This window comes from Phytophthora parasitica (assembly GCF_000247585.1).
Source record: "Phytophthora parasitica INRA-310 unplaced genomic scaffold supercont2.126, whole genome shotgun sequence".
Lineage (NCBI taxonomy): Eukaryota > Oomycota > Peronosporomycetes > Peronosporales > Peronosporaceae > Phytophthora > Phytophthora nicotianae.
The window spans coordinates 55,587-74,979 of NW_008649112.1; the positions used below are offsets into that span (position 1 = coordinate 55,587).

Sequence of the window (19,393 nt, forward strand, 5' to 3'; positions counted from 1 at the left end):
TCACATTTTCAACCAATCCTGCGTCGATGTAAATATCTACCAATCACAGCACGATAATGTTCACTTGTTGCCTCAATCGACAAGCTTCACTTGGAGATTTCTGTATCCATCGCGAGCATGTCGGACTCAGAGGAATATGAGTATGAATACGACAGCGACGAGCAGTTCGACAGCGACGATCAAGGCTCAGCCATCGATGGTGAGGATGGCGAGGCCGCGCAGCAACGTAACGCCGCTCGCGAGGCGCAGATCGCGCTGGAAAACACGTTCTATGAGGCAGAGGACTTTCGTCAGCGCGGAGACCTGACGCAGGCGCTTGAATATTTCCAGCGCGTTGTGGCATTGGAGAAGGAGGCTACTCCACTTGAAGAGCGCAAGTGGAGCTTTCAAGCGCTAGAACATGTAGTTAAAATCTGCGTAAGCCGTCGGCAATGGGAGGAGATGCTGCGCAACTACGAGCAAATGCTGGAGCATTTGGCGTTCGTTACGAGGAATGAGAGCACGGAATCGATCTCGTCTATCCTCGACGTGGTCTCCAGTGCCACGGGTATGGAGAAGGAGAAGGACAGCGCTAAATACACGTCCAAGATGTACGAACTGACACTTGACAAGCTCAAGGACGTCAACAACGACCGACTCTGGTTCAGCATGAACGTTAAATTGGGCAAACTCTATCTAGATATGCAGCAATTTGACCAACTGCAGAAGCTACTCAGTCAACTTTACGACTACTGCCAGACACCAGACGGTGTTCAGGACCACTCGAAGGCTACGTCGCTGTTGGAAGTCTACGCGTTGGAAATCCAGGTAACGCTTGAGGCATTATGGGATGAACTGTAATTAGGGACTTAAAGACGTGTTGGTGTATTAATTTTTGCTGATGTAGCTGTGCGTCGCGACCAAGAACAGTGCCAAGATGCGCCTCATCTACCCGAAGACGCTGGATCTGGACGCTGCAGTCGCTGATCCGCGAATCATGGGGTCCGTGTTGTTGATATAGATATTTTTGTACTCATATACTTACGTTTTGTTCTTCTGTCGCAGAGTGATTCGTGAGGAAGGTGGTAAAATGTACTTGGAAGAGAAGGAATGGATGCTGGCCTACAACGAGTTTTTTGAGAGCTTCCGCAACTATCAGGAAGCGGGTAACGCCCGTGCGAAGCAGTGTCTTAAGTATGTTGTACTAGCCAACATGCTGGCGAGTTCAGATATCAATCCGTTCGACTCGAGAGAAGCCAAGGTCTATCAGGACGTGGAGGAAATTGGTGCGATGTTGCTATTACGTGGCGCTTATGAAGCCAACGACGTTGTGCAGTTCGAGAAGATCCTGAAGAATCCCAAGTACAAGCTCTTGAGTGATCCGATCATGAAGCGGTATCTGAACCCGCTGCTGCGCAATATTCGCTGCCAAGTTATGAAGAAGCTCGTGCGTCCGTACCAGGCTATTCGTATTGACAGTCTTTCGAAGAGTATGAACATCACCTCGGAGGACGTCGAAGACATTGCCGTTGCGCTGATTCAGAACCTCGAGTTGGACGCCAAGATCGACCAGAGTCGAGGTCTTCTAGTGCTGCAGACGCGACAAAAGTACGTTGTATCGCTGGTGTTGCTAGTGCATGGTTATTTTTCTGACTGTCCTCCTATTGTTCAATGCTTGTAGAGCTCGAGATGCTAGCAAGATGTACGACTCTTTGGACCGATGGACTCGAGCGCTTGCCTCGACGCACGCGACGATCGCTGCACGTGTGACGGCGCATCCATAAGTTCGGTGGCGTCAATACAAGTTAATTTCAGTGCTTATCACGTTGGTGTGGTTAGAGCCAATGACAGCCGAAATACAGAAGCTCTATCTATTGCTCGTCTATCAGGCCACTGTCTTGCAGTCATTAAGCAAGAAGGCATTGAGCATTGTGCTCCTTGATATAGGCCAGCACTGCCTCGTCAGAGGCAGTGGACGGCGCCACCTGGTACAGAGTGCGAGACGCCAGTGCAGTGAGGGAAGCAGAGCTAGACACAACCAGCGTCTCGCAGTTGCGAGTTTCGATCCGATGATCAGCATTCGCACCAACTTCCATCGAAGAGATCACCTTGAATGCTGAGAGTAGCGCTTGTGTTGACGGCACTGTGTAGTTTGTGACGATACTGACATTCTCAGCACCCACGAGCGACGCCAACGCACTGAGCAGCTCACGGCGCTGGATCGATGCATCAGCTGGGACGTCTACAACCTCGTCATTACTCGTTGTCCCAAGCAAAGTGTCCAAGTCCACGAGTACGAATAGGATAGGCACCGAGAGCGGTTTGGCAAAGAATCGCACTGTGGGGTTGGCGATCACGTGACGACTCTGAATGAGCTTCAAGTCGCAGTCTTTCCCGCCAAGTTTTAACGTGATACGAAGCACGTCCTGGATGGTTGAAATGACGTTCTCAAGAGCGCGTTTAAAGTCGTCCGGGAAGCGGTAGAGCCAAGCCAGTAGTAGTGCTGCGAACAGGTCACCTGTGCCGGTGTAGTAGCTGTCAATCCACGGGAAACGCACCTCATACTGCTCACAGCGGCCGCCAGTAATGACCTTGCTGCCAATAACCACCAATTCCTTCGGTGTCTCGTCCTCGGAGGCCTCTTGGAAGCTACTGATTACCACGACCTTCGGGCCTAGAGTGTGGAGTTTCTTGCACGCACGCATAGCGTCCTTTACTGTACGGAGCTCCATCTCGGCCAGCAGCTCACACTCGTACTGGTTCGGTGTCAAGACGTCGCAAATCGGTAGCACCTTGGAGCGGTACATGTCCACTGTAAAGGTCTACAGTTAATATTATCCGTTCAATGCCCATATACTTAATCCCACGTACCGAGCTCCAAGGGCACGTAGAGTTTGCCAAGATCTCCCATTACGGGGTCGCACACGTACACGAGGCGCTCCGGGTGGGTCTGCGCCGCTCGGATCCGCTCGTACACGCGTACAATGGCGTCCAGCAGCGAGATGGAGCCAATGTAGCCCGTAAGAAGGTGCGTGTGCGCATCCTTCAGTAGATCATTGATCTCCATACCGTCCAATAGCTCATGCAACTCGTCGCCCGTAAGACGGCGGCCTGTGAACTTCGCGTATCCTGTGTGGTTGGAGAACTGCACGCTGTTGATGGGGTCTACGTCCATACCCAACAACTGCAACGGAAACATGGCGCTCTTATTGCCCACATAGCCCTGCACCACATGAGACTGGATGCTCAGCACGCGGCCGCCGTCGTCGTTCACTTCCAGTTCCTGATGCATGGTCCGATCTCCCCCACTCAGCGTCAGCGACGCAACGGCTGCTGATTCCGGTAATCGATGTGGTGTTGTGTACACCAACTTCACACCATACTGAAGTGAATCACTTCAACTTGCAGCTTGGTACGCGAAATCGACTAGTGGCAGTACGCGAAATCGATTCTTGCTCAAGGCCGTTGAGTCATGGGCTCGCTGTTGTTTAATTTTGCTGCTGACCTGCATTGATGGATTTTGCGTAGGTTTGTGTAGTATATAATAGCAATGAGCAGAGGTCAAGGGGCAGAGCTACATGTAGCCAGATCGCAGCGTGGCATTCGATGAACCTACACTGTCCTATCCGCTCCTGATCTCGCCGAAATGTGCATCGTTCGAAAAGCGCCGTTGGGCAACGTAGCAAACGTAGCATGGTGGGAAAGGACAACGTTAAAGATACAACGCATCGCTCGAAACTCAACTGCCCTTCCATCGAGACGACAGCGACTTACTTGCAGCGTTGTCTTGAGTCGCTGCTGCACGGTAAATGGATCAGGTTCTTGAAATCTTAGTTGTCAGTTGAGGTGGGGTTCTTGCCGTGAGGATTACCAGCATTGCGAACGCCATCGCTTGCGATCTCTATTTCGCGTCATACTACGGTAACACCACCCGCTTGAGCCCAGTCAGTCCGGTGTCGTCGACGTCTGGGAGCACGTGATTTTCGCCTTTCCAGAGTTCATTGTGTGCGTCAAAACAGCGGCGTTGGTGGGTTCGCTCGAAAAAAAATCGCATTTCGCTGTCCGCTGGTTCAATGCTTGACTCGAGCAAGTCATGGCATCTGGAAGAGCTGTCTTTCAGAGCCTTACAACACCGGCAGCTGGTAAAGCACGTATGCACTCGCATTGAGGCATCACCAGCGCAGAGATCGAGGTATGCCACTGTTCAGTGGTGCCACGATCGAAGGTCATTGAACTCTGATGAGAAGGAGCGCTGATAAGCTTGACGTCGTGCTTCGTGTGACGATCATTGCGATAGTAGCTCAAGTCATTGTGCGACCGACACCATTAGCAATTCCAGCTGCAGTGACTGTAGTCTGGCTCGTTGGCGGCAATTCCTTCCTCTGGACTTAAATTGAAAAGCATGGAAGAGTTTCTGGTGCGCATTGTGGATAAGTGAAAACATCGGGTTACTACATAGGTGCAGCTGGTTCTGCAGCAACGCTGTGCGTGCGCTACAAACTAAGGCGGCCAGCGTCCCATGCTGTTGGCAGAGAGACGTTCGCCACCCTTCCCGCTTTTGTTTGTTCGACGCTGCGTTAATCGTGTAGGCGAAGCGTCGGGCGAGCTTCATTTTCGACTTGGATCAGACGAGTACAGAAGGCAGGAAGGAGCAGAGCACCCGTAACGCCAACCTTCTGTACTATTCCTTCCAGCCAGCGGAGACAGGAGCACGTCAGAGCATGAGCTCAGCTCGCAGGCTACTGCTGGTTGCAGCCTTGGCGCTCGCCATTGCAGCAGGTACTCATTAAGAAATGGAAATACCCAATATTTCATGAACGCTAACCTTTGAATGATTTTCGTGTAGATGCTCGAACGGAGGCGACAGTGTCAACTCTGACACTCTCTCCTACCGCTGATTCTCTAATAACTACGAGGGGTGGTTCGACCAAGTTCGATACTCCATCGACCCCTGCTGTCATTGGTAGCGCCGCCTCGGATACCAATAAGTTTACACAAGCCCCAGCAACTCAGGCCCCTGCTACCACAGCACCTCCTACTCGTAGTGAATCGAAAGAAACGGAACCTCCTGCTACCACAGCGCCACCTATCAGCAGTGAATCGGATTCAGCGTCTGCATCTGACAGCCACGAGCAGGACGCAGCTGATACCCCCGCAAAGGTTAGATCATCAGACCGCAGTTCTCTTGACTCTGCAACGCAAACCGATGCTACACCATCGGCGTCGACATCCTCCAAGTCGACGACAGCTTCCGTTGACACTCTTAACGACAGCAACAGTGGGTTAAGTACTGGCAAAGCGTCTAATATTGCCGCTGTTGTTCCGTCCGTCTTTGGGGCTCTTGCCTGCGTCGGTGCAATTATCATGGCTGTGACGTACAAGAGGAAGCGTGATAGGAGTGGAGATGACAGCGACAACCGTCTCAGCTCCGACTGTGAATACACAGGAGGGGCGGACTTCACCCCTGAAAACCGAACGCTTACCACAGTACAGGAAGGGGACACACCAAATGCAGTTGGCATCGACGTGGTTCCGTCTTCAGCGATCGTAGATTTCACAGGAACCGACTCGTCCGTTAGTTCAACATCTCCGTTTGGCAGTACGCGCTGCAAGGTGCGCGTGAGCTCTCCCATTACGGGCTACTGCACGAATAGCGAGCCCAACATGGAATTCCAGGACACTTTCCCTCGCCATGAAGGTGGAAGCAACGTAGTGCTCACTTTTGACGAGGTGCCAACCGAGTCCAGACGTGGAGCGCCCCAAGTTCAGCTGTAAGTTTACAGCTTGTAAATAACGCATAGCAAGTTGATTCAGTCGTGTCGCTCAGTTTTTGTCATGGAAAGCAGAACAGCAGCAGCTTAATAAAAGTTTACTTGCAAAATAACGTTATTTTCGGCATGCACACGAATGAGGTGTTTGATAGAGTGTCAACGCAATGTAAATTGAGAAAACATATCATGCTGATTGCTATCCGGTCGGTACTCCGGCTCGTCCAGCTTTGCTCGTTTGCTTAGCCATCTCGTCCTCCTTTTTCATTGGTTCTACTTGCTACTACGTTAGTGTTCAGTGACCACTCCATGATCCATCATTATGACCAGCTCGCACGATGTTGCGATACGAGAATCCATCGAAGAATGGCGCTTTGAGGGCTTCCCTGGCTGTCACCCGCTTCTCGGGATCCAACACCAGCATGAGTTGCAGCAAGTCAAGCAGACCGCTCTTCGCGTCTTCGGGGGAGATCAAGTCTTCCAGCTTTCGCATCCTCCGTACGTGGTCTACACTCTCGTCGCTCGAGGCACCAGCAGGCCAATTCAGTCGGCCGCGGTGGAAAAACTTGGCCGAACACGAATTCTTGGATGCCCGGGTCGCCATCTTCACAGGCAGGGGTTGGAGACAGCGCTCAATGAGCGCGAGATGCTCCATGTTCTCGTGAGTGGCAAACAGCAGTTCGCCTAGGTACAATTCTGCGATAATACACCCCGCAGACCAAATGTCCGACGGATAACTCCAGCCGAGGCCAAGAATTACTTCGGGTGATCGGTATTGACGGGTATTGATAATGGAGCTCTTGGACTCGTCTTCATACGTGGCGCCGCCGAAGTCAATTAGCTTTACTGCGTTATTTGCTGGTGGCCGCAGGGACAGTCGTCCAGTGTCTACATCCGACATGGCGCGTTCTCGTTTTTTCCACTGTCGCCCATTAGACCACTGCTCACGTCCAGAAGAGCCATCGGGTGAGCCATAGGAAGACGTCGACGATGGCGAAGAGGAATCGCATGCAAGTCTCTCCTCTTCGTCATCCACCAGCAGAATATTCTCGGGCTTGAGATCTGTGTGGATGAGTCGGATGCTGTGGATAAACTCAAGTGACGTCAATAATTGCCATGCGTAGGCGCGGATACAGTGCAGCGGGAAGGGCTTGTAGTCGTGGTTCTTTAAGTAGTCGTACAGCGAGCAGCCCAGGCGCTCGAACACCATGCATACGTGGCCCTTATACTCAAACCACTTGAACATGCGCACACAGAGCGACTCGTTGTTCTTGTCCTTGTCGTTCACGTCCTGTAGGATTGCAGCCTCGATCTTGGCCGATTCAGTGTACTTTTCCACCTGGCGTACCACTTTAATGGCCACCACGATGTTGCGTTGCTTGTCTAGACACTCGAGCACGCGGCCAAACGTGCCCAGACCCGCTTCACGGATGATTTTGTAGCGGTTGGCAATGTATTCCCCAGGTTTTCCATCGTAGCTGCCCACTGTGTCGTCGTGAGCCACGCTGTCTTCACTGCCGTCCTTCTGAGCCGGCGGCGGAGGCGGCAGTGGCTCCCGGTCGTGGTACGAGTCGCGTCGCCGCGAGTGCCGCTGCTTGTTCTTGCCACGCGATGAGCGACGGCGGCCATTGTAGTCGTTCTCAGAACTGCCACGTCGTCCGCGTGTCTGGCTATCGGTGCGCGATGACCGCTTCCGGCCGCTGTATCTGCCAATGTAACAATTACAGTTGGTCAATAATGCGTCATTACAGATTAATGACTTAGAGACGCACCGTCGACGGTGGCGGTGACTGCCGTTGGACCCAGTACGCGATCGGGTGCCCGAGTGTCTCCTCTTGGATCTGGATCGGGACCTGGATCGCGGCGCTCTCGAGTCTGTTAAACCAGAAAAAAGGGTCATAAATGGCGCAATCATTATAAAAAATAGTTCCGGGGCGCACCTGTTCTTCGCCTCGAAGAGCGGCTGCCGTGATGCGAGCGACTGCGGCTTCGACTACGCTTGCCGTTCTCATTAGTGTCCTTGGTAGCACGGCGTCGACGCCGGTGCGGGGTGCTGGGCACCGGGGGAGGCCGAGTGTGGCGTCTGCGCAGCTGGTAGCGCAGTCGCGAAGACACGGGGCTGAAACTGCGACTGCGACTGCGTCGACGCCGTCCATCGCCATCGTCCGCGCGTCGCCGCCGGTCCATTGTCCCTGGTGGTGGTGGGGAACAAGTGGGGCTTCCACGAGAAGCTGCCGTCTAAAAGGGGGGTCGTTCGAGCAACATTCAAATTGACCTGGGTTTGAATCTCCTTACAAAGTTTCAGTCAAAGAATTCTTTCGTGAATGTGGCACATTGTGTAAGACACACCAAACACTTCCTCAGCCATACTACAACCGACGCCGCTGCAACGACGATGACGACGCTCGTAGTGGGGAAGAACCTGCCTGGTAGCCGCAATGAGGAGTTTTTCGGCTGGGAGGAGACTGCGGGAGGACGTGGAGCTGATGCAGGTGGCGCCTTCGAGGTGGAGCAGCTGATCCAGCGACAGATCCGCGCGGACCCGACCGCTCTCTCGCAGATCTACGACGTTCCAGACGACCAGGACACCTATTTGTGGCAGTATGAACATCTGCGTCAGGTGATGAAGGAGTTGAACGTGCTGGTAGCTCGACTTGATGGTAGCTGCACCCGCGAGTCGTGCCCTGTGATGAAGGCCACGGACGACTGGGTGTTCCTGTGCGCAGCCCATAAGGCGCCCAAGGAGTGCTGCGCCTTCGAGTACATCGTGCACACCATGGACAACGTCAACACGCTGCTGACCAGCAGCCGCGTTTTCCCGTCGCGTGTGAGCATCAGCTCTAACGCAACTCAGTACTTCCAGTCGGTCTCGCGCCGCCTGTACCGCATCTTCTCGCACACGTACTTCCACCACCCAGAGGTATTTCAGGAGTTCGAGGACAACTCGTATTTATGCCATCGCTTCGTCTACTTTGCGCTGCACTTCTGTCTTATCCCCAAGAGTCTGCTGATCATCCCTGACATCGGCTAGATGCAGCTACCACTACAAAGTGACCGCCGTTTGTGCGTAGATAATGTGACTTTCTCTTTCGTTTTCATACAAGAGCGTTAATTAGTGATTCAATGCTGTAGACTGAGGATGCAGAGGAGTTCTGTCTACTCTCTTGAAAAAGCTAACTGGCACGGTTCTCACGACCGTCGCAGATTGTTCAAGCGTGCTTCAAGGTCGCTGATGGCCGAATCCGTCGAGCCACCACCTCCAGCTGCCACGGGAGCAGCAGGTGGCAGCGCCACCGCCGGAGCCGCTTGTGCTACCGCTGCAGTGGGCGCAGCATGAGCTGTCGGGGCCTCGGGCACGGCTCCGGTCATATCGATGCCTATCTCGTCCAACACTTGTCCAACGATCTTCTCCTCCTCTTCCTCGTCCTGCTCGGCGTCCATGACGTCGTCGATGGTGTCTCCTATCATCTCCTGCGTCATTTCCATCTTCTCACTCTCCTTGGTGTACTCCATCATGATCTGGTTGAGTCTGGGCAGGTTCATAGTGGACGCCATAGCCTTCATGGCCGTGGTAGTGCCCTGCAGCGCTGACGTCATGGCTTCGGCTGACTTGGCCGTCTCAAGACGCAGCGAGACCGCCTGCAGCTGTGAGCGCATAGTGTAGAACTTGGTGATGTGCTGGCGCGTGCGCACCAAGTCCTTGGCCATGATCTTGACACTGGCAATTTGACCTTGTTTGGCCATTTTCTTGATCTCGATGATGAGTTTCTTCTCCTGCATCTGCAAATTTGTGCGCTCTCGGTCCAACTGCCGTACTGCGCGGTTGATTTCACGCTTGTTCTCGCGCAGTTGCTCCTTCAGCGTCTTCTTGGTGCCCAACGCATTGCCCATGGTAGCGAGTTTGTGCAGACGATCGAGGCGTCTTCGGCAGAGCAAGGAGACCTTGATTATTGCTACGACGATATTCAAAGTGCACTTGCTGAAATCGTACTTAGCAAGAATGTGTAGGACAAAGGCTTATTAGCCAATAGGATGCGATCATGGAACTGGATTTTTCGGCAGGGCTAGAGTAACTCTATCAAACAGCCTATTGTAGTTTTCCCTAGCATGAATTTCCTATTTGGAGAGACCCTATTTTCATATTCTAAATTCTAAATTCGACAGAGCGAGGAATTTCCAGAAAACAGTACATGAGTACTGATTTTTCCCAGTCTGTGAAAATAATTCTGCGATAGAGCTACCGATCCAGTACATACATTTACTCTATATGTATTAGTTCCCTACTGGAATTGAATTAAAAATCACTTAAGTTCGATTTCCCATGTGCTATTCAAGAGAAAACGTTTTACAGACAAAACATTGTTCAAATAGTTTAAATCCAGCAACGCTGGTACTAAATATCAACTAGAGCAACGTGTCTGTCTGTCTGTCTGGCCTTCCGTCCGCGGCTAGGGTTAGTAGGGGACGCAAATCCACACATTCTACTGGCTGCCGAGCGCGGCGAAGGCGGCCCCAATTGGCTAAAATTTGATATTTCCTGTTGAGCGAAGCGAGGCGGCCCAAAACGACACCTCTTGCAACCTTGCGGGGCCTACAGGCCCGCCTCAGCTCAAATTACCAACCAACCATGCGAGCAGTGTAGCGAGCCCGCGGTGAGCGGAACGGAGGCATTAGGGACTACTAATATACATGTGCCTCCGCCGCGAAGCGGCGGTGCTCGCTAGTATTACCTACAGCGAGTGTAGGAAGTCAAGGCACCCCTCCCTTTTTCGTACACTTTCGGAGCCTGCGACGGCTGCAGGTATCCGTTTGGCGAGAAACTTCGCTTGTTCGAAAACATAATGTAGGACCATTAGCTATGAAAAGAATGAGCCACATCGTAAAGGTATTTATTGCTAGAGCTGTATTCAACAAAAACATAGGTGGCAGAAATTGAAGGCACCTCCTATCAGTTCAGTGATGTGAACATCTCTCATACAAATATCAAGTCATTTAACTTCAACTTCTGCCTCTAATACTTGGTATGCCCACCCTTGGCTTGCTTGACGGCGTCGAGGCGCTTGGGCATCGAGCGTAGAGCTCTCTTTATGACGTCATCGTGTATTTGGTACCACACCCTGGGCAACTTCTGCTTTAAATCCTCGAGAGACGACGCAGGAGTCTTGTTCAGCTCCCACTTCCAGATAGCCCAAACATTCTCGGTCGGGTTAAGATCGGGCTCTGAGCTGGGTGCGTAAGGGCCTTCAGGTTCAGATTTAGAAGAAGCTTCTTGGTTTTCTTGGCAGTGTTTGCAGGAGCGTTATCCTGCACAAATAGAGTCCGGTCCGGGAAGCCATTTAGAGCCTTTGTAAAAGGAATCTCAGTTGCCAAAATCTTACGATAGTATTCGCCAGTCACAGACTCCTCGCAAATGTGGAGTTGCCCGACGCTGTTACGACATATAGAGCTCCATACCATAACAGACTTCCGACTACTACTAAGGGTAGGCAGTACACAGTTCGGAGCAAACGCTTCGTGCGTCCTACACCACATAGAGACCCGTCCCATGGTGCCGTGCATCCCCACCATCGTCTCATCAGTGAATAAAACCTCCTCCCAGTCGTCTACGGTCATCGAACCGTACTTGCATACTCTAGCCGCTTCTTGCGGTGCTTAGCAGACAGGAAAGGCTTTTCCGGGCGGAACATCGTTGAAGCCCAGTCTCGCGAATCCTCTCGCGAATGGTACTACGGGAAATGGGCTTGCCGATCTCATTCCCGACCTGAGCTGCCAGTTTGGAGGCACTGGGGAAGCAATTTCCCTCCACCTCGCGCATGATACCGCGATCCTGGCGTCTGTCTGTCATTCTAGGACGATCAGACCGAGTTCATTGTCGCGTCTCTTGTAGTACTTGACCCTTCACAAGGCACGGTCACACTGGCGCAAAACAAGCAGTTCCCAGAAATAACAGCGGTGATATGGATGGATAGAAACCCGGTGCACATGCTATCCAGTGGAGGCAGCCGTGAGATCGGCACTGTCAGTACGTAATATGAAGATTATTTCGTGTAACTTTACAACGAGTATTTCTAATGCTAATTCCTTTTTTGTTCGTTTGGCAAGGCGTGTGGATGGTGAGCTTCGCCCTGTTCCAGCGCCGGAGTTGGCCCGCGACTACCATCGCTGGATGGGTGATGTCGGCGTGCACGACCAGCTCCGGATGCAGCACTACAGCGTACAACTGAGCTACAAATCGCAAATACTACCGGATCTTGGTTTTGGGCCTTCTCGACATGGCACTTGTAAAGGTCTTCATCGTACACCGATACCACAGAAAGGTGAACAGCAAGCGCCCGCCCAAGCACTTCGCGTTTGTTCGAGGAGATGATGAGGCAAATGATCGCGGTTGATTCGGTTCAGGCGTTCAACGATATAGCGGTAAGTAGTATGTTGACATATCAACATAACGGTTTGCATACGACTCAGTATTCATCATAGCACCAACTAACAATGCCTCATGCCTGTTTATCTTGAAGGAAGCGACTTCTGCGAGGGAGCGCACGGCACCGTCACCGGCAAGGTCAGAGCCTACGCGTTCGCATCGGCCTGCTACCGTGGGCCATTATTTAGAGGAAAACACAGATACTGTCGACAGTGAGCAAGGTGTGAAACGGCGCCATCGTTCATGCAAAGTGTGTGTTATTTACAAGGTCAAACCACGCAAGTTTACGATGTACTTCTGCCAGTGTGCGTTTCTCGTGGGGGACAACTGCAGTGTTAATAAGCGGTTGGCAACCCTAATTGGGGTGCCACTAATTGGCTGTGTGTCCCACAGGCTCAACCGAGCCGTGCAACATGAATTGCAAGAACACGAGGCTGATCTTGCAGAAGTCCAAGCGCTGACGATCAAGCTCCGAACTCTGACTCAATCGGCTAAACTTCGGTACGTTTTTGTTTACTTTTTTTAAAATGATTTTTAAACTTACATTTTTTTAAATATGTTTTTAAAATACTTTTTAGCCTGAAAACGGACCTCTGATCTGTTATCCGCCAAGACACTCGGTGGAGGCCCACGTTTATGATGCAGCACCGGTACTTCGAACTGTTGAAACACCTGGACACGACCGACGATGAGATTGCGGACCTACTTCCTTCAGCTTCCTGCAATCGTCGCTTGCGTGCCCTTCTGAAAGAACTGACGGACGTTGAGTCCGTCTCGAAGGCTCTACAAGGTACGAACGTCGATCTTCTTGACGTTCGAGAGTGGTTTGATGGCCTTATCGGCATTAAGCCGCAATATGCAGATTATCTCGGTACGGTTCACATGTTTACTGTTTTTATTTACAAACTAACAAACACGCATGCTACATACAGGACCACGCTCTGCTATTGTACACAGTCCCGACTTCGAGTCAGGGTGTGCGCGTGTGCTACGGGGCAACACTTCCCGCTTGACACGGTCGGAAAAAGCGGCCCTCAGGGTCTTTGAAGTGACCTCGGGTGAGCGTCCCGCCAACGAAGATGTTGAAGGTTCTTTCGTGGAGCGCGTGGAAAAGCGTAGGCGCCTGGCTCAGCAAGAACAGCGGTACGTGCTTCTGCGTAGTGTCCTGCCAACCTCCAACATGGTAGAGAGGTTTTTCAGCATTGCTCGAACAACGTTCGGGCACGAGCGCAATGGTCTGCAACCAATTACCTTGGAGCAGATCCTGTTCCTTCGCTAGAACGCAGGCTACTGGGATGCAAGTGTTGTAGATAGCGCCCGTCAATAACTTACATAATGACATTATGTATGTTTCGCTTTCTTACAATGTCATTATTTATGACATTCTTTTGCTATAACGGTGACATTTTTATTTTTCAGCAGTGCATTCAACGCATATACATGCCATAATCGGCGGCCCTGAATGCCACAATAAGGACGAGCAGGAGTAGAATTAGAACGAGAACAACTAGTCTTGACTCCATTTTCAACCTCGAAACAGCGGAGAATATTGTAGAAAAGTGAAGATGGCGGTGTGGTAGTGGCACGTTGGGCGACACCAAGGTTTTGCCACCCATGAAACGTCGTCTTTTTATGCAACAAAAACGAATCAATGAAATGCCAGCGTGGCATGCCGTGGCATGGCATGGCGTTGTTAAGAACGCCCCTCAGCGCCGTATGAATCGCTGCGAGTTCGCTGAAATATCTTTCACATGTGGCCGTGTTAACCGCGATAGATAGAATGACTACGACTGAACTTCCTGGCTGATGTGTGGCAGAATATTGCGAAGTTGCACTTGTTGGGGTGTATGCCAGCTTTATTTGGTACAATTGTGACCTATGGACTATTTCCTACCGGCTCAAGACATAACGTTGCTATAGTGGAAAAAAAAATGGAGTACGTGATGATTGAGATCAAGTCAAAGGGATGGGAGATCGGTGAAGTTGTAACCGACAACGCAGGTCAGTGTGGTCGAGCCCGACGTATTCTAGCACTCCATCACCCTCGTATTTCATTTGTACACTGCTTCGCTCACGATATAAACAACTTGGTGAAAGCGGTTTTGAATGCGTCCTTTCGGAAGGTGACTAAACAAGCTCCGCTGGTAACTGTAACCTCGTCATCGAAGTGGTTGGTGAGAGTTCAAAACATTGTTTCTACATCCTACGGAGAACAATTGGGTTTTATTAATCTATGTGAAACGCGATGGAACAGCATGCAAGGATGTTTCGCGTCGAGTTTGCGTGTCCGAACCTCACTACTTCAATTTGTCATACTTTACGGCAATGGCGACGATTTCCTTCAACCGCTCCACGTCTTTGGCGGTTCAGATTTTTGGAGAAAACTATCAGCTGCCGAGGAAGTTATCCGTCCCTTTCTAACGTTTCCTACAAGTTACAACGAGATGAAAACATACTCGCGGACGTCGTGGTATCATATCGCGATATATGTATCGTGGATTCATCAGTGATTTTGATAACTTGGGACTCGTATGGTTGGTTGAGAAGCGGTGGCAGCAGTGTGAGCTACCACTGGTGCTGCTGTCACTTTTCTAGCATTCTAGGCATGTTGCAGTAGCGATGCATAAAGAGCGCCGACACCACGGTTGCTCGAGCGACTCTGTGGTTCTGGGATGTATTACTACTGACGATATGTTGCTAGCAAACACGAACAGAATGTTGAGGGTCTGACTGCTGATCTCCATGCTTGGTACCGTGGTATGTTTGTCGACAGCTCTCTTGTTCGCTTTAATGCAAGTGTAGGACAGTACTGGAGCTTTGCTGGCGACGTCAGGCCGAATTCAAAATTACCCAAACTTGCGGCCCTCCGCTGAACTCGAGTCTGCTGCTCAGTGCCAGGAGCTGGCCCTCTTCTTCTACGTTGCTGTGCTTGTCCAAAATACGAGTCATTTGTTTACTTTTCGGAATACCACGGGCGCAGGCCTTGTTCAGAAAGATGAAGAGACGCAACGTTGACAGCTTTTCTACAAAGCGATCTGGCAAGCAGTTATCGGCTTGAAATTGGATGAGCAGACGCTCAAACTCTTCGAGCTCGTCTTCACTAAAGACATTGTCAAAGTGCTCACGAATAAGCCGCTGGCGCTTGTTAGAACTTGTAGACAAAGCCTCTTCGACCACAGTGCTAGGTTGTGCTGCGTTTTTCTGTAAGAAGACGCGTAAAAGTTTCTGGGGAACCTGTGGCGGCGCCACTACACCGCGTTTTACGGCATCTTGGTAGAATTTGCAGCGCTTGAGATGATTTGTGTATGAAGTTGCTCTTCCGACCACAATCTTGGGCGCGGGTGGGTCGTTGTTTCGTGCTTTGTCTCCGTAAGCGGCCAAACAATGTTTGCACACAAGCTGCGGCCTTTTTCTATATCGGGTAAGCCTGTTTCAGCGAACTGCTTCCTCTCAAAGCTTTGGGCACACCCCATTGTGTTTTCCTTTGTGAATTGGAGTGAAGTGCAGACAAAACGCGAGGGAGGGATCCACCATCAATCACACGACGTGGCCACGTGCACTGGCCGTATAATAGCATCCGAAATCAGCTATACGCCCAGAAGTGCATAGTATGCAAATTACCGATCGGCTTTATCGTGATTCTGAATCGGCTTTTTGGATCTGCCTTTGCGGCTTATTTTACAAATTGGCTTTAACGCAGAAAGGCGATCAAGCCGATTCCCTTCGGCTTTATGAGAGGGGCTGAATTGAGAATAAAAAAAGTGTGATTGCAAGCTAGCAGTGGTGACATCCCATCTTACAGATTTGGACAGCATCGAGGTTATTTTGGACTTTTGACCAACCAAGACTTGAAATGTTGCGGTGATCTCCACAATACAACTTTTCGAGCGAGGGTACTGTTTGAGGATGGAGCCAGGTTTTACAGTAGATGTAGCAGCCATGATTTTTACCTTTTGTTGTCGTGGGGCCTTAGTTTATGATGTGCTTACGCAGTTAATCAAAGCAAACCTTCGTGTCCTGATTTTTCATTTCAACATTTCATGCCAATCGTGTTTCCGGTCACCTGTCAAATATGTTTAATACTGTATGCGATGTATAAGAGAGGTGTTTCCGATGATATGCCGGGTGGTCCTGCTTGTTTAAAGCACCGGTATGCTTCCGCTTTCGCCTCCACTGTTTAGATTTAGTCGCGCTTCTCCTAGACCATTAGGTCGAGCTTCACGCGGATACACTCCTGTCTGTGCATAAACAGTTTACTGTAACAGCGTGTCAGCTGTAGTGATGTTGCATAACCACACCGCAATTTATGAGCATCGTACTCACGGCCGGTTTCAGCGTCGAACTCATTTTCCTGGAGCTCATGCAAGCTCAGTATCTCATCAACCCATATATTAAACCCATATATTAACGTTACGCAGGCTTGCTGTAAACCATTTAAAACATTCAATCGCGCTATTCAAATGCTTTACAATCGTTCCGTAAGGCGCTGTGTGCATTTCGTTGGCATAATAGCTTAAAGCACAGCTTCTTGTGATTCAAGCTACTTAACAGGCTCTTATTGTGACCGGCACCCCGTATGGCTAACCAGGTTATAGTTCGGCCGGGGTTTTGGCCTTGTTAGACTTTAAATAAAAGGCCGTATTTCTCTTATCTGACTCCTATTTAGAGTTTCCATCTTAATTTAGACTCAGATATCTTCCGGTGATTAACACACTAAACCGTGTGGTTAATGGAGTGATTTCCGGAGGCATTTGGATGAGTATTATCACATAATGTCGGCAGCGTCGATGGTGAGATTCTGCTTCTGCACGATTGACAAGTCGGACGCGCGTCCAAACAGGTACCACAGCATGTATAGCAGCGCTGCGTCTTGGTAGGCGCTTGACATAGACGCATTCTTAAACAAATAAAGCATCATCTTACGTAAGTCTGTCTTACTGCATGGTGGTGCCTTGCTCACGACCTCTCCGTCTCTTTTCAAGCATAAATTTTCTAGCAACTTCCCCATGCTTAGCAACTTTGCTCGACAATGTGTCGTTGCGTGGGGAAGAGCTAAAAAAAATCACATTTTAGTCCGCCTATAGTACTGCATAGCCAGATTGTGGGCAAGTTGTTTTTGCCATTCTTGCCTTTGTTAAAGGCCAGATACATACCAAACATATTTAAGATATACACAATGCACTATCCGCTATCATCTTTCTCAATGCATCTCCATACATAATCAAAATCTACAGACTCACTCTTAAAAGCCTTGAACGCCGCGATGGCGGTTACCTTTTCCTGGCTAGAGCTCTTCTAGTCCCATGCTGTCGGATGTATTGCAAATATGCAAGTCATATGTTGGTTACTGAATTTTTGAATTAACATACACATATTTCTCGTGTCTTTCCGGCCTGATACGTCGGAATGGCTGGCTTTGATGACTCACCTACCCCTAACAAGATCTATTGGTATAAACTCAGCATTTAGTGAATTATGATTCGTTCAAATTAGTTTGAGTGTTGTCATAGGTAGTTCAAGCGCATACAAAACTCAAGTAAGGTTGGATACATCTTGTTCGTGCGGTTCATCAGGCTCAAAGACGTCCGAGGAGCAAGGATTGTTGCTGTTCCCAGATCTGGGCTTCGTCACCTGGCCGGTGTACGCAATCGCTCTGGCACTCATGCCGCAGGCCGCTTCATGCGTCGATCTGCTGGACAACCTGCCGCCACTGCATGTCCAAGCTACAGTCTCCTTGTCCCCAGCCACGCCTCTTCTGGAGGTGCTCGACCACCCTGATGAGTACGCTGCTCTTGGCGCTGCTGCTGCCGTGTCGACGGGTTCTGCTACCAGTGAGAAGACACCAACCATCTACTCTCACTTCAACAGAGTGCTTAACCGAATCGCTGCAGTTGCTGGCGTCAAGCTTGCTCTCTCTTCGCACTCCTTTTGCCGGTGTGGAGCACAGCACGTCAACGGATGCGAAGGTCTCACGCATCGCTGGATATGTGACCGTGATGCCTGGAACATGAGCACAACAAACAAGGGCTTCAATTACGTCTTTAACACAAGTCGCGAACCTCACAAGATTAGCAAGGCTCTCAGCGGATATGGTACGGACGCGAAGGTACTTTCGAAGGACTTAAAGTCCTTCGACGCACAGACGCAGGAGAAGATCGCAGCTGTCCAGCATTATCTGTTCGCAGCGTGCTTCAAGCTTGACCAAGCCAAGTATAACGTGAGCAAGCGTGTCCTTGACGTACTAACAACTTACCTTCTTCTTCATTATCCGCAATTGAAGGGACTCCATCCTGAGAGGCCAGCGGTAAAGCGCTTGGCGGTATGTGTGCAGCTGGCAGGGTCGTCCCTTGCGGACTGGCTTGCTTGGGCGACACATCTAGCCTCAGCAGCCTGCAATACAAAGCCGCAGAGCTCGGAAGAGAGATAAACCGCACCATGCAAGCGACCGAACCAAGAGAACACGATCATCGAGCATCAACGCAATGTGATTGACCAATTAGTCTTGCTGGTTAAGCGCCAGAATGGACGCATGGACATTCTAGAAGCTAAAGTGGAAGGCAACACACAGCAACACAAAATCGTCAAGCGTTTGCGCGAGCTAGAACAAGAGCAAGACAAAGCACTCAAGTGGCGACGGACTTCCGTCACTCACCTTCACACGACGTGGTACGCGTGGTACGCTCAGGAGCCACGATGGCTTTCTGACTCTCCGAAGCAGCAGCGGTCGAACGTGAGGCGGCTGTTCGCGTACATGAAGCTCCTCATTGAAGGCTTTGTGCTTGACCCGAGGGCTGACGACTACCGCGACCGAGCCCTTGCGCTTGGAAAGCAGGCGGAGAAGGAGGTGCTCTAGTTCCTCCCCGAGCGTGACATCTCGTCGCGCGGATCCACCACTGTCCGCAAGAACCTACACGATCTTCACGTCGCTGGCGCGCTCAACGACTGGATTTCGCGCCACCGCAAGCTGATTCATGCTGGCGCTGCCCAAGACCCGGATCGCCATGACCTGTTAGTGACCGTTGCTACGACCCTGTAGGACAGTAGAGCGCGAAAGTAGCCCGCGAATCGCAAACACGGCAAATGAATAACCGATCATCAAACTAGTGAGCTCACATAATCTCCTTCAACAAACAAAACGAACAAAAACCTTGGGTCGAACAGCTTCAGTAGTGGACAGGAACTTGAGAATTACAGGTGCTGTTACGTCGACAGCGCTCACACCCCA

The 19,393-nt window shown here is 50.7% G+C and overlaps 10 protein-coding genes across 10 annotated transcripts; 6 read left to right on the forward strand and 4 right to left on the reverse strand.

Annotated features, from left to right (window-relative positions):
* The first annotated feature begins 69 nt into the window (after window positions 1-69).
* On the forward strand, window positions 70-2,878 carry PPTG_19531 (hypothetical protein). The gene is made up of 4 exons (XM_008917953.1): window positions 70-807; window positions 887-981; window positions 1,045-1,587; window positions 1,661-2,878. Exons 1-4 carry the CDS (start codon window positions 118-120, stop codon window positions 1,761-1,763), a joined length of 1,431 nt encoding a protein of 476 aa, XP_008916201.1. The 5' UTR covers window positions 70-117; the 3' UTR covers window positions 1,764-2,878.
* On the reverse strand, window positions 1,557-3,360 carry PPTG_19532 (pyridoxal kinase). Its single transcript, XM_008917954.1, has 2 exons — window positions 2,851-3,360; window positions 1,557-2,791 (listed from the first exon to the last, which is right to left on the reverse strand). The coding sequence occupies exons 1-2, from the start codon at window positions 3,269-3,271 to the stop codon at window positions 1,887-1,889; spliced, it is 1,326 nt and encodes a 441-aa protein (XP_008916202.1). The 5' UTR covers window positions 3,272-3,360; the 3' UTR covers window positions 1,557-1,886.
* Window positions 3,361-4,286: 926 nt separating this feature from the next.
* On the forward strand, window positions 4,287-5,882 carry PPTG_19533 (hypothetical protein). The gene is made up of 2 exons (XM_008917955.1): window positions 4,287-4,758; window positions 4,826-5,882. The coding sequence occupies exons 1-2, from the start codon at window positions 4,701-4,703 to the stop codon at window positions 5,752-5,754; spliced, it is 987 nt and encodes a 328-aa protein (XP_008916203.1). The 5' UTR covers window positions 4,287-4,700; the 3' UTR covers window positions 5,755-5,882.
* Window positions 5,883-6,042: 160 nt separating this feature from the next.
* Window positions 6,043-7,934, reverse strand: PPTG_19534 (CMGC/CLK protein kinase; the record flags this gene model as incomplete). The annotated part of the gene is made up of 3 exons (XM_008917956.1): window positions 6,043-7,453; window positions 7,520-7,622; window positions 7,688-7,934. 3 exons carry the CDS (start codon window positions 7,932-7,934, stop codon window positions 6,043-6,045), a joined length of 1,761 nt encoding a protein of 586 aa, XP_008916204.1.
* Window positions 7,866-8,975, forward strand: PPTG_19535 (hypothetical protein). The gene has a single exon (XM_008917957.1). The coding sequence runs from the start codon at window positions 8,143-8,145 to the stop codon at window positions 8,776-8,778; it is 636 nt and encodes a 211-aa protein (XP_008916205.1). The 5' UTR covers window positions 7,866-8,142; the 3' UTR covers window positions 8,779-8,975.
* PPTG_19536 (hypothetical protein) lies at window positions 8,937-9,638 on the reverse strand (the record flags this gene model as incomplete). Its single annotated transcript, XM_008917958.1, has 1 exon — window positions 8,937-9,638. The coding sequence occupies one exon, from the start codon at window positions 9,636-9,638 to the stop codon at window positions 8,937-8,939; it is 702 nt and encodes a 233-aa protein (XP_008916206.1).
* Window positions 9,639-11,708: 2,070 nt separating this feature from the next.
* Window positions 11,709-12,765, forward strand: PPTG_24604 (hypothetical protein; the record flags this gene model as incomplete). The annotated part of the gene is made up of 5 exons (XM_008917959.1): window positions 11,709-11,769; window positions 12,073-12,164; window positions 12,263-12,513; window positions 12,562-12,669; window positions 12,747-12,765. 5 exons carry the CDS (start codon window positions 11,709-11,711, stop codon window positions 12,763-12,765), a joined length of 531 nt encoding a protein of 176 aa, XP_008916207.1.
* Window positions 12,766-12,804: 39 nt separating this feature from the next.
* On the forward strand, window positions 12,805-13,447 carry PPTG_19537 (hypothetical protein; the record flags this gene model as incomplete). Its single annotated transcript, XM_008917960.1, has 2 exons — window positions 12,805-13,039; window positions 13,101-13,447. The coding sequence occupies 2 exons, from the start codon at window positions 12,805-12,807 to the stop codon at window positions 13,445-13,447; spliced, it is 582 nt and encodes a 193-aa protein (XP_008916208.1).
* Window positions 13,448-14,997: 1,550 nt separating this feature from the next.
* Window positions 14,998-15,983, reverse strand: PPTG_24605 (hypothetical protein; the record flags this gene model as incomplete). Its single annotated transcript, XM_008917961.1, has 2 exons — window positions 14,998-15,567; window positions 15,969-15,983. 2 exons carry the CDS (start codon window positions 15,981-15,983, stop codon window positions 14,998-15,000), a joined length of 585 nt encoding a protein of 194 aa, XP_008916209.1.
* Window positions 15,984-18,697: 2,714 nt separating this feature from the next.
* PPTG_19538 (hypothetical protein) lies at window positions 18,698-19,021 on the forward strand (the record flags this gene model as incomplete). Its single annotated transcript, XM_008917962.1, has 1 exon — window positions 18,698-19,021. The coding sequence occupies one exon, from the start codon at window positions 18,698-18,700 to the stop codon at window positions 19,019-19,021; it is 324 nt and encodes a 107-aa protein (XP_008916210.1).
* Between the last annotated feature and the right edge of the window lie 372 nt (window positions 19,022-19,393).